The sequence below is a fragment of the Penicillium lagena genome, assembly GCF_028827675.1.
Source record: "Penicillium lagena strain IBT 129212 chromosome Unknown utg000001l_segment0_segment0, whole genome shotgun sequence".
NCBI lineage: Eukaryota > Fungi > Ascomycota > Eurotiomycetes > Eurotiales > Aspergillaceae > Penicillium > Penicillium lagena.
Genome location: NW_026623222.1, coordinates 3,551,198 through 3,564,307, shown reverse-complemented (window position 1 = coordinate 3,564,307; position 13,110 = coordinate 3,551,198). Strand labels below are relative to the sequence as shown.

The 13,110-nt window shown below is 52.8% G+C and overlaps 5 protein-coding genes across 5 annotated transcripts; 3 read left to right on the top strand and 2 right to left on the bottom strand.

Annotated features, from left to right (window-relative positions):
* Positions 1 to 284: 284 nt before the first annotated feature.
* N7510_001555 (uncharacterized protein) lies at positions 285 to 1,991 on the bottom strand (the record flags this gene model as incomplete). Its single annotated transcript, XM_056973482.1, has 3 exons — positions 285 to 785; positions 849 to 1,209; positions 1,270 to 1,991. 3 exons carry the CDS (start codon positions 1,989 to 1,991, stop codon positions 285 to 287), a joined length of 1,584 nt encoding a protein of 527 aa, XP_056838599.1.
* A 2,203-nt stretch (positions 1,992 to 4,194) lies between these two features.
* N7510_001554 (putative protein kinase (Lkh1)) lies at positions 4,195 to 6,447 on the top strand (the record flags this gene model as incomplete). Its single annotated transcript, XM_056973481.1, has 6 exons — positions 4,195 to 5,010; positions 5,066 to 5,147; positions 5,204 to 5,551; positions 5,599 to 6,064; positions 6,114 to 6,201; positions 6,256 to 6,447. The coding sequence occupies 6 exons, from the start codon at positions 4,195 to 4,197 to the stop codon at positions 6,445 to 6,447; spliced, it is 1,992 nt and encodes a 663-aa protein (XP_056838598.1).
* Positions 6,448 to 7,154: 707 nt separating this feature from the next.
* Positions 7,155 to 9,541, top strand: N7510_001553 (tyrosine--tRNA ligase TYS1; the record flags this gene model as incomplete). The annotated part of the gene is made up of 16 exons (XM_056973480.1): positions 7,155 to 7,199; positions 7,343 to 7,421; positions 7,477 to 7,496; positions 7,821 to 7,854; positions 7,911 to 8,047; positions 8,103 to 8,106; positions 8,162 to 8,277; positions 8,349 to 8,382; positions 8,439 to 8,454; positions 8,504 to 8,528; positions 8,596 to 8,610; positions 8,670 to 8,703; positions 8,763 to 8,817; positions 8,869 to 8,919; positions 8,977 to 9,166; positions 9,239 to 9,541. 16 exons carry the CDS (start codon positions 7,155 to 7,157, stop codon positions 9,539 to 9,541), a joined length of 1,158 nt encoding a protein of 385 aa, XP_056838597.1.
* Positions 9,542 to 9,717: 176 nt separating this feature from the next.
* On the top strand, positions 9,718 to 11,292 carry N7510_001552 (amidase; the record flags this gene model as incomplete). The annotated part of the gene is made up of 2 exons (XM_056973479.1): positions 9,718 to 11,071; positions 11,135 to 11,292. The coding sequence occupies 2 exons, from the start codon at positions 9,718 to 9,720 to the stop codon at positions 11,290 to 11,292; spliced, it is 1,512 nt and encodes a 503-aa protein (XP_056838596.1).
* Positions 11,293 to 11,554: 262 nt separating this feature from the next.
* N7510_001551 (sideroflexin family transporter) lies at positions 11,555 to 12,711 on the bottom strand (the record flags this gene model as incomplete). The annotated part of the gene is made up of 3 exons (XM_056973478.1): positions 11,555 to 12,336; positions 12,407 to 12,540; positions 12,608 to 12,711. The coding sequence occupies 3 exons, from the start codon at positions 12,709 to 12,711 to the stop codon at positions 11,555 to 11,557; spliced, it is 1,020 nt and encodes a 339-aa protein (XP_056838595.1).
* Between the last annotated feature and the right edge of the window lie 399 nt (positions 12,712 to 13,110).

Sequence of the window (13,110 nt, the reverse complement as noted above, 5' to 3'; positions counted from 1 at the left end):
GTGAGTTTTGGTTTCGTGGCGTTCGGCGGAGGAATTCATCTTTGGGTTGCTTCGGTCTCTTGTGTATTTCTTGTCCCCCTATTGTGAGGGTCCGCATGTACTAAAAGTCGAATGAGAGACGGTCCATACGGCTTCGTATTGATGACACTTCATTCCCTGCCTACAGACTGGTCTCATTACCTACGTACGGTCAAAAATCTGTGGGTAGCCCAGATGAACAATGCATGAAAGACAAGTTCAAATGCGGGTATCTCAAGTGTATCGTAACAACTTTCTTACTCTTCTTAAGCGCTCAGTCCCAGGTCCGCCCGTGCTTGAGCCATATCCTCATCCGACGGCATGTCCACGATAACCAGATACAACACTTTCTGCTGATATAACTTCTTTCCCTGTGCCAGCAAGCCGCCCTTCCGTTCACGTCGACCAGCATGGCGAGAACCCTGAGCCCTGCCTGCATCAATCAACCCTCCCACCAGTCCGCGTCGTCGACGACCGTATGGAGCATACGGCGCAGGCGAGTTTGAACTCGAACTCGAGTGACGTTGATAGTCATCTGGATCCTCGCTGGGATAATCGCTATTCGCGCGGCCGACATCCATCATTCTCTCACGACCAGCAGCTTTCCAGCCCCGGATCGTCTCTTTGCCATTCCGTCGTGTGAGGTGCCCGCCCGTAATCAAGCCGAGAAGATCCCCGCTGGCTGCAGGGTGGGTGGGATCCGCATAACGCGAAGTAAACTTAGGTTCGGCGCCTTGGTTCAAGACACTGTCTGGGTTTTTCGCCCTCTGTGATTATTTCTGTTAATTCCAATGTCCGTTGATTGCGACCGACGGTGTGGAGAAACTCACAAAGGAAGCCTGGGCCCGTCTGTCTAGGTATTCAGCAACGAATTGATGGCGCTGCCTAGTCTTAGAGAGCTTCGTCTCTGCGTCCTTGGCCGAGGCTAGCTGGTCAAGCGATGGGAAAACCAGCGGCGCCACCTCTGGGAAGAGATCGCCGTAGGATTGCCCATCGGACGACTTGAACTTGAACTGGAGACGACTCAGCATATCTCCACCGCCGCCACCAGCAGCCTTCGCGACGCTAGTGTTTAGATCGACCACTGTCGATGGATCTTCTGCCAATTGCGGGTTCCAGGTCATGACCAGACAGAACAGGCCGCGGGGCTGGAAGAATTCCTTGTTGATTTTAGCGAAGAAGCGGCTCGATCTGGGACCGAGGGTTAGTTATGCTAGGTGAAATCAGTGAGAGAGCAAGAAACAAGCGCACCGGTATCGATTCTCCACTGCCATCGCCACGTCGGTCGCGATCTGGATTGCAATCCCGATGGCCATTCCCGTGGCAATGGGTAGGGGTATGGTAGCCAGAGAAGCCAAATTGATAGCCTGCAGCCAGCGAGCCGATTTGGTCGACTTCTCGGCCGTATCGAGGAAGTCAAGGAACGTAGCCTGGTCAATGCCATAGTTCTCCAGCACGGGCGGATATGCGCGAATGAAGCCGCGGTCCTGGTTCTTCGGTCTGCGTTGGGGCAGAACAACAGGTGCCGATAGCTTTGGGGGTCTTGCGGATGGCTCATCATAGGGTACATAAGGTGGGGGCGCTGGGTGGTCGCGCAGAAAGTCCGTAGCCAGAGTTGCTTCATCTACCTCCTCGGTGGAAGCATCGGAGGATTTTCTCTCTATCGAATGCTGCTGCTGCAGCTCGTCCTGGGCTTCATCGAGCTCCCATTGTTCTTCGAGAGCGTCAATCTCGTCGTTCTGAATGACCCCCGTCGTTTGGGCGGGGAGATGCTCTTGAGATGTATATAGCTCAGCCCGGTATACTGGCGGCTCGCTGTTGTCTTGCGACAAACTCCTCTCTGACTCAGCGTCTTCAGATGGCGATTGGGCTTGTTCATTACCCTCTTTCTTCATTTTGCGAGCGTGGAGGCTCTCCGAGGCCAGGCCAATGCCCGCCGCAACACCCCGGACGGCTCTCTTGACGATTGGCATGGTGCGGGTTTAAGCTATGTTAGGTTAAAGGTGGGAATCAATGATCTGTTTAGATGGGAAGAATCAAGTGGGAAGTGGGCGAATTTATATTTCTGGCTTTGCCTACTTCGCGATTCCTACCGAAAACGGTGTTCATTGAGTAAAGAGCGCCGGCACTTGTTGGGCCCCCAAAATTCAAAGGGCGACAGAACACTTCGTTAGGGCTGACGGGGATGAGCTTAGCAAACCCAAATCCGTGGTAGGATCGGCTCAGCCACGCCCGATCGGGACACCAGCGCGACGGCCGGCCCCAAGGCATCCAAATTAAGTCGCAGGAATCCTGGCGGTCAAGTTCGAATCCTTTTGGGAAGGCCCTAAATTCGGTACCTCGAGACGGGAGTTGCTCGTCTATTCTAGCTGTTAAGTCTTTATTGGCTCCGCGGTGGTCTTTTTGCTTGATTTGTGCTGTGCTCCGTACACCTGGGTTGGCTAGCTATAGACATACGTAGTGAAATAAGGTTATTGACGGCCTGCCGATTCAAAATAGGAAGGCATATATCGGTCCGAATTTGCTCGCATCTTTGATTGGATCGTTGAAATCATTGAATGGAAGTGTGGCTGATGTCTATCTCCATACATACTGCAGGGATCATCAACGCCGCTGCGCCTCAACCCCAATGATTGACGGTACACGGCCAACTTCCACTCAGGTCGTACCCGGTGTCAAAGCAATGCGACTTACCAGTAGGAAAAGTGAGACCAGGTTCAAGAATTGGTATTTTCTTCTTCGATATCTGCATCCCTCGAGATCAATTGGGACACCTGCGGCGATATATACGTCTTTGCACGATAGTGTATCCTTGCAGTCCTGAATAATAGACCGACCCGTGTGAACGAATCCTTACGAACCCCTCTCGATAGAGCATATTCATTTTGATCGCTCTATTGACATATTTAGTTTCATTGGTGTTGATCGAGGCTGAGAGATAGACAAGCAAAGAAAGGGGCCCGGCTAAATAGTGGAGTTTGATATAGTCTAAGTACCGATACACGACAGATACTAACTCCGACTACTGGATGAGTTCTGGCCAGTCACGTCTGCGGCGCCTACATAGATTTTCAGCTGTCCGGGCGGCACCCCTTGCGCTGGTAGACGTTTACCGCAACCAGGAAGGCTCCTCGACCTGATCGACCCGTGTCTCTGCGCCGCCTGAGACATGCAGTGCAGCGAAGCTTCTGCTGTTTCTCAACCGCTCAACAGGCCCTTTCCAGCCACCACTCCAAGTAGAGACTTGTCTCCGAATGTAGACTAGCTGAGTCAGCTGGAATCCGGAACCGGTCAGCTGACTGGCAATCAGTTGGCTTGGGAGAAGAGTTATGAAGGTAACATGAGAGATAAGTTTGAAGAGGGACAATTATTTCGAGTCTCGCAGTAATTCTGAGAAGTGGGAAGGCCAGACGAGCCGGAATTGGCGCACAGAGTCTGTCCATCGTTGCCGGTGGCGGGACCAGACCAGACTCGCGAGGGCTCGGAATCATTCCTCACAATTGGAATGGTCGTGGTGAATCCAAAGGGTGATTCGGGCCGTGAATGAATTGTCTACTGTTATGATTATTTCGACTGGCATAATTATTCTTGTAGTCCTATGGACTACCTAGTAGGATTATGATCGAGGTCCTAGATCGGTGAATGTAATGGTGGTTGTTGTGGTGAAGAGACGTTGAGCCAGGATCGCCAGTAGCATCATCACTCATCTGCTGCTGGCTTCGACCCTTCGCTTCTTCCCCCCCCCTCTCTTCCCGCTGCCACACACTCCGTTTCCAACCCAAACCCAGATGACAACCGATTCCTTTCTAATGTATCTGCTGCCTCCTCCCTCCTGATCCTTCGCCTCCCCGAGGATTATGTGTTTCGCTTGACGAGCCCACTACCGTACCCCCATTCGATCACACCCCCGACCGCCTCCACCCGTCATCCTCACGTCTCTGCTGTCTGTGCGAATTTCTCCCTTCCTCCCACTCTCTCGACGTCCGACTCCCGTTCCATTCTCGCGCGGCTGGTCTGCTAGACGCCCCTGGGAGCCACTTTGGTCGCGAGAAATCGAGCCAGAGACTCGCCGTGAGACTCGCCCTCGGGCGACACCCATAAAGCCCTCATTGCCCTCCACAACCCGCCTCGACCGCCTGTCGAGTAAAGCGAGAGCCCGCGATTGTCTTTTACAACATGTCTACACCGTCTACCGCTACTGCCACTCATCCAACTCACCACCAGCACTACGGTTATCCACACCACCAATCCTATCAGTCGACGACGTCGTACCCGACCACGGCCGCCGCCGCAGGGGCTCGCCTCGCGAACTCCTACTCCTACAACGTACCCTCGCCGACTACCTCCACCGTGCCCTACACCCAACCTTCCAGAGTCGCTCCGACTACCTCGACTCCAACCGCGATGGCGTCACGCCCAAGCGGTTCTAGTGCCGCCCCGTCCCATGGGGGCCGGAGGAAGAAGCCCGACTGGGGCGAATTCTACAAGAATGGCATTCCAAAAGAAGTCATTGTGATCGACGACAGCCCTGCTCCAGAGTCTGGCAAGGCCGCTCCGCCTCCCCCTCCTGCCCACGGTGTCCCCGCCGCCCAACCGCCTCCTTCGCAGCCCGCCGGCAAGAGAAGACGCACGGGAATCGAGACCGCGTATGACCTGAGTTACTACGATCGGCCGTCATTCTCGATCAATCCTCAAGCCTACGGAGATGACTCTTCTGGCCACTCGCTATCGACGGACCGGACCACTTCTTTACATACGACCGCGCCGACATCACTCGGTTCGCAGGGCAGCACAGGGGCCAGCAATGGTGTCTACTACGAAGATGCCAATGTTGGCCAAAAGCGAAAGCGAGTGACCACGCGGAAATCTGCCCGAGATGAGCAGCAGAAGAAGCGCGAACTGGAAACCGGAGGCGACGCTTTCTTGAGTTACGTTCCGCCGCCCAAACCGCCTATAAAAGCCAAAGATGTGCCAGTACCTGTAATTCGCGATGTTTGTATCCCTCTGTTCTTTCTGTCTTGTCTGTTATTGACCGAGTCTTTTGCAGTGGACGAGTGCACGACACGACAAGTTCGACGACGACGACGGCCACTACATTGTGACCCCCGACACGCCGTTGACAGATCGATGTAAGTTGAGGATTGCTCGAATTGGCGCGGCGAACAGGACTGACGTTAGTTTCCAGACTCCATAATCAAACTCCTTGGCCAGGGCACATTCGGAAAAGTAGTGGAGGCGTACGACAAGCACCGAAAGGCCCGCTGCGCCGTCAAGATCATCCGCTCCATCCAGAAGTATCGCGACGCGTCGCGGATCGAGTTGCGGGTGCTGTCTACGCTCTCCTCGAATGACAAGCAGAACCGCAACAAGTGCATCCACCTCCGCGACTGCTTCGACTTTCGGAATCACATCTGCATCGTCACCGACTTGCTGGGACAAAGCGTCTTTGACTTCTTAAAGGGCAATGGTTTCGTGCCATTCCCAAGCAGTCAAATTCAACAATTTGCTCGCCAGCTGTTCACGAGTGTTGCGTGTAAGTTTCCTTATCATGTGCCACAAAACATCTAGCTGACCACCCAGTCCTTCATGACTTGAACCTCATCCATACCGACCTCAAACCCGAAAACATCCTCCTCGTCAGCAATGCCTACCAGACCTTCACCTACAACCGCACCATCCCTTCATCTTCCCATGCGACGTCCCGCAACGCCCGCCAGCGCCGCGTCCTTCTCGACTCCGAGATCCGGCTCATCGACTTCGGATCGGCCACCTTCGATGACGAGTATCATTCCTCCGTAGTCTCCACACGGCACTACCGCGCGCCTGAAATCATCCTGAACCTCGGCTGGAGTTTCCCGTGTGATATCTGGAGTATCGGATGTATTCTGGTGGAGTTCTTTACCGGCGATGCGCTCTTCCAGACGCACGACAATCTCGAACACTTGGCCATGATGGAAGCCGTCATTGGGTCTCGGATTGACTCGCGGCTGGTCCGGCAGGTCATGCAAGGAGGGCGGTCTGGCAGTCACACCAACTCCGCAGCGAAGTAAGTCCAGTCGTTTCATGTCTGTGTGAACGAAACCTAACTTTTACAGGTACTTCAACCGGAGTAAACTGGACTATCCTAATAACGAGACGACGCGGGCTTCGCGCAAGTATGTGCGAGCGATGAAAGCACTGACAGTGAGTTTTTTTGGGTGTCTTCGCCATCTCGAGTTTGACTAATCCTTATGATAGGAGTTCATTCCCACCAATACCCCATACAATCGCCAGTTCCTCGACCTCCTGCAAAAGATCTTCGTCTATGACCCGAAGAACCGCATCACAGCCAAGCAGGCCCTGAAGCATCAATGGTTCAAGGAGACCCTTGTCGACGATGGGACAGAAGCCTATCGGATCGGTGCGGGGCTGCACCGGCCGCGTGCCTAGTAATTCTTAGGCCTTCCCTCCCCTCTCTCAACAACACCAATACGGAGTTCGCTGGCGCTTCGTCTGGTCCCGCGCACGGATAGACGGTTCATATTATTTTTTGGGGGTTTATTTCTCTTATCATGGACGGGATAGGACAGGATGGTCGGTGTTGTCTATTTCATCGGGGAAAATTCCGGTCATGATGTTTTTCTGCTCGTCATCCTCTGCCTCGGGGGCACAATACATATGCCTTTCCTTGATTGTTGTTATACTTCGTGGTGCTGCTTGTTTCCCCGGGCGCACAGGCTGCATTTATGAGCTCAGCATTCTCTGCGGTGATTGCAATGCTGGTTTTATTTATTTATTTTTTTGCCCATTATCCTTCGCTAGGCGGGGATTTTTAAGCTGTGCTGTGGTTTAGGCCCGGATTCTACCTCTTCTGGCGTGGGCTTTTTTCTTTGGGCTTGGCGGGAATTCCTTTTTAGGCGCTTTACTTGGGCTTGTTTCTACCGAGTGCAACTTTCGAGTGTACATAATGATGAAGCGTCTCGACACGACTCGAGTCTGATAAGTTGGTGCAATCAACATTGTATAGTATCGGAGGCGGAATAACCCGTTCTCCACCTGACTCATCCCACTTTCCTCTTCCAACCATCTTTTCTTTCTCCTTGCCATACTTATATGACAGGAAGCATACGCGCAATCGTTTCCTGAATCGCTGAATCATGGCTGTCCCGATGTCTAAGGAGGCCAAGCTGGCTCTCATTCAGGTTCGTCAAGCCCGCGAATGAATATGGAAGGATTGGCGGGGGTTGTCCTTCGAGAAGCCGCAAGTCTCGTTGAGAACCTTCTTCTTCTTCTTTTTTTCATGCGACCTCAGTTTATTTAGTTCTCCAGACTTACTGGAATACAGGAGAACATAGCGGAGACATTGAACCCGGAGCTGATCGATGAAGTGCTGTCAAAAAATGAGACTCTTCGCATCTACTGGGGTATGTGCAACGCAACGTCTGCGCGAAAATCATCAAATTCTGACTTGGTAAATAGGAACCGCTACCACTGGAAAGGTATGACTACTCTTCCGTGGAAATTAAGGATGGAAAATACAGAACCCTATCGTTTTGTTCATCTCGTCGCATCATCCTGCCTCCTTTCACTCACTGTCATGTACGAGAACCATCTGCTAACATCGCGCGCGCGCTCTAGCCTCACTGTGGATACTTTGTTCCTGTATGTTGACCTCCATGCATGGACTTACTCTGACATTCGACTAAACGTTGCCACTTCCAGATGATGAAAATCGCACAGTTCTTGCAAGCTGGCGCAAATGTCAAGGCAGGTTCTGCGTGCGTGCATTGATCTATAATGCAATGTTCCTAATTTTATTGCAGATTCTGCTCGCGGATGTGCACGGATTCTTAGATGGTAAGTGCGAGATCGCTTGCCAAATAAAAACAGGTACTAACCTAAACTCTCCGCAGCCGGAAAAGCGCCTATTGAATTGGTGGAGTTTCGCGCGCACTACTACCGACATTGCATCGTGGCCTTGCTCAAGGCTGTCAATGTCCCGATTGACAAGCTGGAGTTTGTTCTTGGCAGCTCGTACCAGTTGACTTCGGTATGCATGCACTTCAGTCTGCTTTTGGTTAGGCTATTTACTAATCCCATGTTAGAAATGTAAATATCGACATAACATGTCCTGCCTCGCCACAAATAGTAACAGCATCTACAGACACCATGGACGTCTACCGTCTCGCCTCAATCACCACCTCAACTCGCGCGCAGCACAGCGGAGCGGATGTTGTGAAACAAGCTGCCGCACCCGCTATCAGCTCTCTTCTGTATCCTGTTAGTTTCTTTCTCTCCTATCCTATCCTATACCATCCATGGTATATAAGCTAATCAATTCATGCCACTAGCTTCTCCAAGCTCTTGACGAAGAGTACCTCGGCGGTTAGTACCTTTATGTTAACCCCAAATCCTTTTAGCCAGCTAACCACTTTGTCTAGTACACGCGCAATTCGGGTGAGTCAAACTGACCGAGGCAAAGAATAAGGGGACTAATCCTTCGAAGTGGTGTGGATCAGAGGAAGATTTTTGTGAGTGATTCCTTACCCATCTCTCTCTCTCTTTTTACCGTTAAACAAAATCTAACATTTCCTGCAGACACTTGCAACGGAGGTAATACATCATCTTCCCTAACCATACTTACTCATCTAATGCAACTCCCATTTGTATAGCTTCTTCCGAAAGCCGGCTACAAGTCTCGCGCTCGTGAGTATACCCAAAACCAAAACCTATCTACTTGGATATGCTGATACTTACGTACCAAGACCTCATGAATCACATCGTGCCTGGTCTGACTGGTGTGAAAATGAGTGCTAGCGAGTAAGTGCCACTATTCTAAAACCAAGAACCAAACTAACTGTGATGCTCAAGCCCCAACTCAAAAATTGACCTTTTGGAAACCCCCGAAAATGTTGTGAAGAAGTAAGTTTCGAGCTTCCCGCGTACGTTTCCTATTAATGTACTAACACTTCCCTCTAGAATCAAAAAGGCGACGTGTGTGCCTAAGGTTGTGGAAGAAAATGGGCTTATTGCGTTCGTCGAGCATGTGTTGCTCCCTGCCAGCTCCCTGCTCGACGGTGAGCGGCACTTCACGGTTCAGCGGCATGATGCCGAACCGCTCATATATAGAGACATCGAGGCCGTGAAGAAAGATTATATCGCCGATGTGGTGCGTACTTTCTTCTTCTCCAAAAATAAAACACAAAAAGATCCTATTTTGCTAACAAAGTGCTGTCTTTAGCTTACACCCCAACTACTGAAGCCGGCCGTCAGCACGGCTCTCAACAGACTTCTGGCACCTATTTCGGCCGAATTCCAGGCTTCGACCGACTGGCAGGAGGTTGAGAAGAAGGCCTACCCCGTTGAGGCACCCAAGGAGAAGAAGCAGAAGCAGAAGAAGGACAAGGGCAGCAGACACCCCGGCGCCGGAGCGAAACCCTCCGAGGTCCAGGCTGACGAGGGCAAGGATTTGCCCACTCAGGCGACGAAAGAGGATGTTGGTGCAAGTGCTGCAGATGCCATGGAGAAGATGTCGGTGAACTAGATGCGTACTTTGATAGCAATGTAAAAACCGCTGAGATCTACATTCGTGCCCTGGGGGAGTGCAGTAGAAAGTGTAGTAGATGTGGATCCCTGCATCCACCCATTGTATTACCCATCTCTCGCCCGAGGACTTTATCTTCAACTGCCGATAATTATCAAACAGACAAACCAGACACCATGTCGCCCTTTCCCATCTCCGAATTAACCATCGCCGGCTTCCACAATGCCCTCCGCCAGCAGCAGACTACCTGCGCGGCCGTCGTGCGCGCCTACCTAGCACGCATTGCGGAGTACGACCACACCCTCAAGGCAATACTCTGCCTCAATCCAGACGCAGAGCGCCTAGCGACCCAAAAGGACACCGAAACTACGGAACTACTCAAACGCAATGAGCCATTCCCACGCCTCCACGGCGTGCCCATCGTTCTCAAGGACAATTTCGGCACTTTCGGCCTCCCAACCACCGCCGGCACCAAAGCGCTAGCGAACATGCGCACCCGCGAGGACAGCGACGTCGTGGCACAGCTACTCCGCGCCGGCGCCATTATATTGGGAAAGACGAATCTTCATGAATTTGCCATGCATGGAACAACGGTCTCCTCGCTCGGAGGCCAGACGCTCAATCCCTACGACTTATCCCGCACACCCGGCGGGTCGTCGGGCGGGACCGGGGCCGCGCTAGCGGCGAATTTGGCACTGGTAGGGACGGGGACGGACACGAACAACTCGCTGCGGTCTCCGGCGTCGGCGTGCGCGATTGTTGGATTCAAGCCGACATGGGGGGTTGTCCCGTTGAGGGGCATTGTACCTGTGTCTGAGACGCAGGATTGTGCGGGGCCCATGGCGAGAACGGTTGAGGATGTCCGGGTTGTTTTTGATGTTATGCGAGGAGAGACGCAGACGCAGACGCAGACGCAGAACTATTCTCGTTCGTCTGGGCGTAAGCTCCGAATTGGTATATTGGATGCATACTTCGGAGTGGAAGAAAAAGACCACGAAGGCACGGAGTTGCAAGTCGAGAACGCAGAGATCCAATCGACTGTCCGCAAAGCACTCGCCTCTTTCCAAGAGGAGAACAAAGAAACAGTAACCCTCGTGCCCATCGCGGCATCTAGCCATGAGGACTGGAGCTTCGCCAATCTCCGCGAAAACGCCGACACCCAATGCTTCGAATTCAAGTTCTGCCTCGATGAATTCCTCCAATCGCCACTGATCGAGCACTCGGACCACCGCTCATTAGCATCAGTAGCTGATAGTGGCAACTACGACAAGCAAGCCGTGACCGCTCCGTTTGATGCGGCACTGAAAGACCCAGTGACATTCTCGCGCACGAGCGAGGCATATCGCGCGAGGTTACAGAGAATCAAAGTCCTGAAAGAAGAGGTCCAGCGCGTCTTCGATGATAACCAGCTTGATGTGCTGGCGTACCCGCATCAGCGGAGACTGGTTGTTCCCACGGGGGGCACGCCGCAGGCGGGTAGGAATGGGATCTTGGCTGCTTTGACGGGGCGGCCTGCGATTTGTCTCCCAGGTAAGATTGCTAGCACCTCCGCGCAGAATGTTTTTGTCAATACATGCTGATTATCGAGTACAGCCGGATTTAGCTCTCCCTCTACATCGGCTCCGAAGGGTGTTCCGATTGGGTTGGAGTTTTTGGGCTTCGAACATCGAGATGATGAGTTGCTGGATCTCGCGGCGAGGGTGGAGGATGTGCTTCGTGCGAGGAAGGAGCCAGATATGAATGTTGTGTAGCATCTTCCTAGCCGATAGACATAGATTGGGAAGTTTGGAGAGTTCCGTAGAAGAACTAACTTATACACAGCGCATCAACACAATCAAGATATATAGAGGAATCTGCCCCACTCGATGATACTACGTATATTGATATTAAAGCTATAGATGGCGCCGAGCCGTCCCTACTACATCCCGGTCTGGAGACCAAGGGATCGAATACAATGCAGAAACGGTATATTCACTGGAGATATATACTATACGCTCAAACACAGAGACAGAATTAAATACCCCGATTAAACTCCACCATGCCGTCATGCCCACCCCGCTCCCAAAACTCCTCCTCTAAACTGGCGGCACTAATAGCCTGACGCTGCGGGAATGCCGCCAGCGCCAACGGCAGCGCAAACAGCGACGTGGTCAAAATAAGGCCCAGATTCACAGGCAGGACCATGCGCGGCCGTGCACGCAGCCACTGTGTCTTCTCAAGCTTCACCAAGATAAGCGGCGGCACGACCATGATCGGGGTAGCGTTGAGAATGCGGCTGATAGCCGTCTCGCCGACGGCAAGGGTAGCAGCCTTTTTGGACTTGCCGAGAGATTGCGGGGTGGTGTCTTCGCCGGCCTCTTCGCGCTTTTGCCGCTCCGCGTCTGACAGGACCGGGTAGATGTCGATTCCACGGCGGATCTCCTCGCCGCGCATGAGGAAGACGTTTAGCGCGGAGGCGCTGGCGACGGCGGCGAAGGGGACGAGCCGCGAGAGGATTAGCTTGGTATTGGGAGAGACCCGCTTCAGGCGCGGGACGAGGGCGTTTAGACCCAGCGCCACGGAGCAGGAAGCTGACACGGCCATGAGGTAGGACTTCGCTATTTGCGACGTTGAAAGCGGGGTCGATTTGTTGGCGTTGGCATTGTTGATCGCCACGTTGAGTGACTGGTTGCCGATTTGCCAGAGGAGAGTCCCCGTTGTCTGCAGGCCTGGGGTGAGCATGCCGGCCGTTACGACCAGGTTGGTGATCACGTAGCAGGACATGCGGAAGGGGAGAAGGACGGGCTGGCCGGTGTCTGAGGCATATTCATCAGCATGGCTGACCAAAATTCCCAAGAGGGATTCGTTGCGCTCGTGGTTAGTTACCTGGGTGCAGTGTGGAATCGACAACCTTCTTCGCCCGCCACAGCTCGGGTGTCATGGCGGGGACATGGTTCTGCTTGTAGGAAGCAATGAGTTGCTTGGCCTGTTCCAGACCCGCGGGCGAAACGAGGAGGGTTCTATTACAGCCAGCCAGTCAGAAGCAGCTCATGCTTGATCCGGAGGTACGTAGTTCGTTTGACTCACCGCGGATCGGAAATGTCGGCCGCATGGCGCACACGGCCCCAGTACGTGGTCAGGTCATACTGCGACACGGGGAGGCCCCGGCTGCCGGGGAGAGAGGCGGACATGATTAAGTAACAAGCGCAAATAAGAAAGAGAAGCCGAAAGAGTGAGGCTCACTCCGTCTACGAGAGAGAGAGAGAGAGAGAGAGAGAGAGAGAGAGAGAGAGAGAGAGAGTGTGTGTGTGTATGACAAGAGAGAGAGAGTGGGCGGAGATGATTTTTTGGGCGATAAAAGGGCGGTGTGGCGATAAAGCCTGGATAGGCCTATCAGGATGGATGTTTACTGAGTGGTTCCTTGGTTGAAGTATTCAATTCAAGTCCTCGCGGACGGACAGTAGTACATTGGTATCATGATAAAACAAAAAGGAAAAAGGAAAATGACGAAGTGGGATACAGAAGAGAAGAGCGCGATTAGGGTTGTGAGGGATTGAACATGAAAATCCCCGCTAAGCAGAAGATGCAAA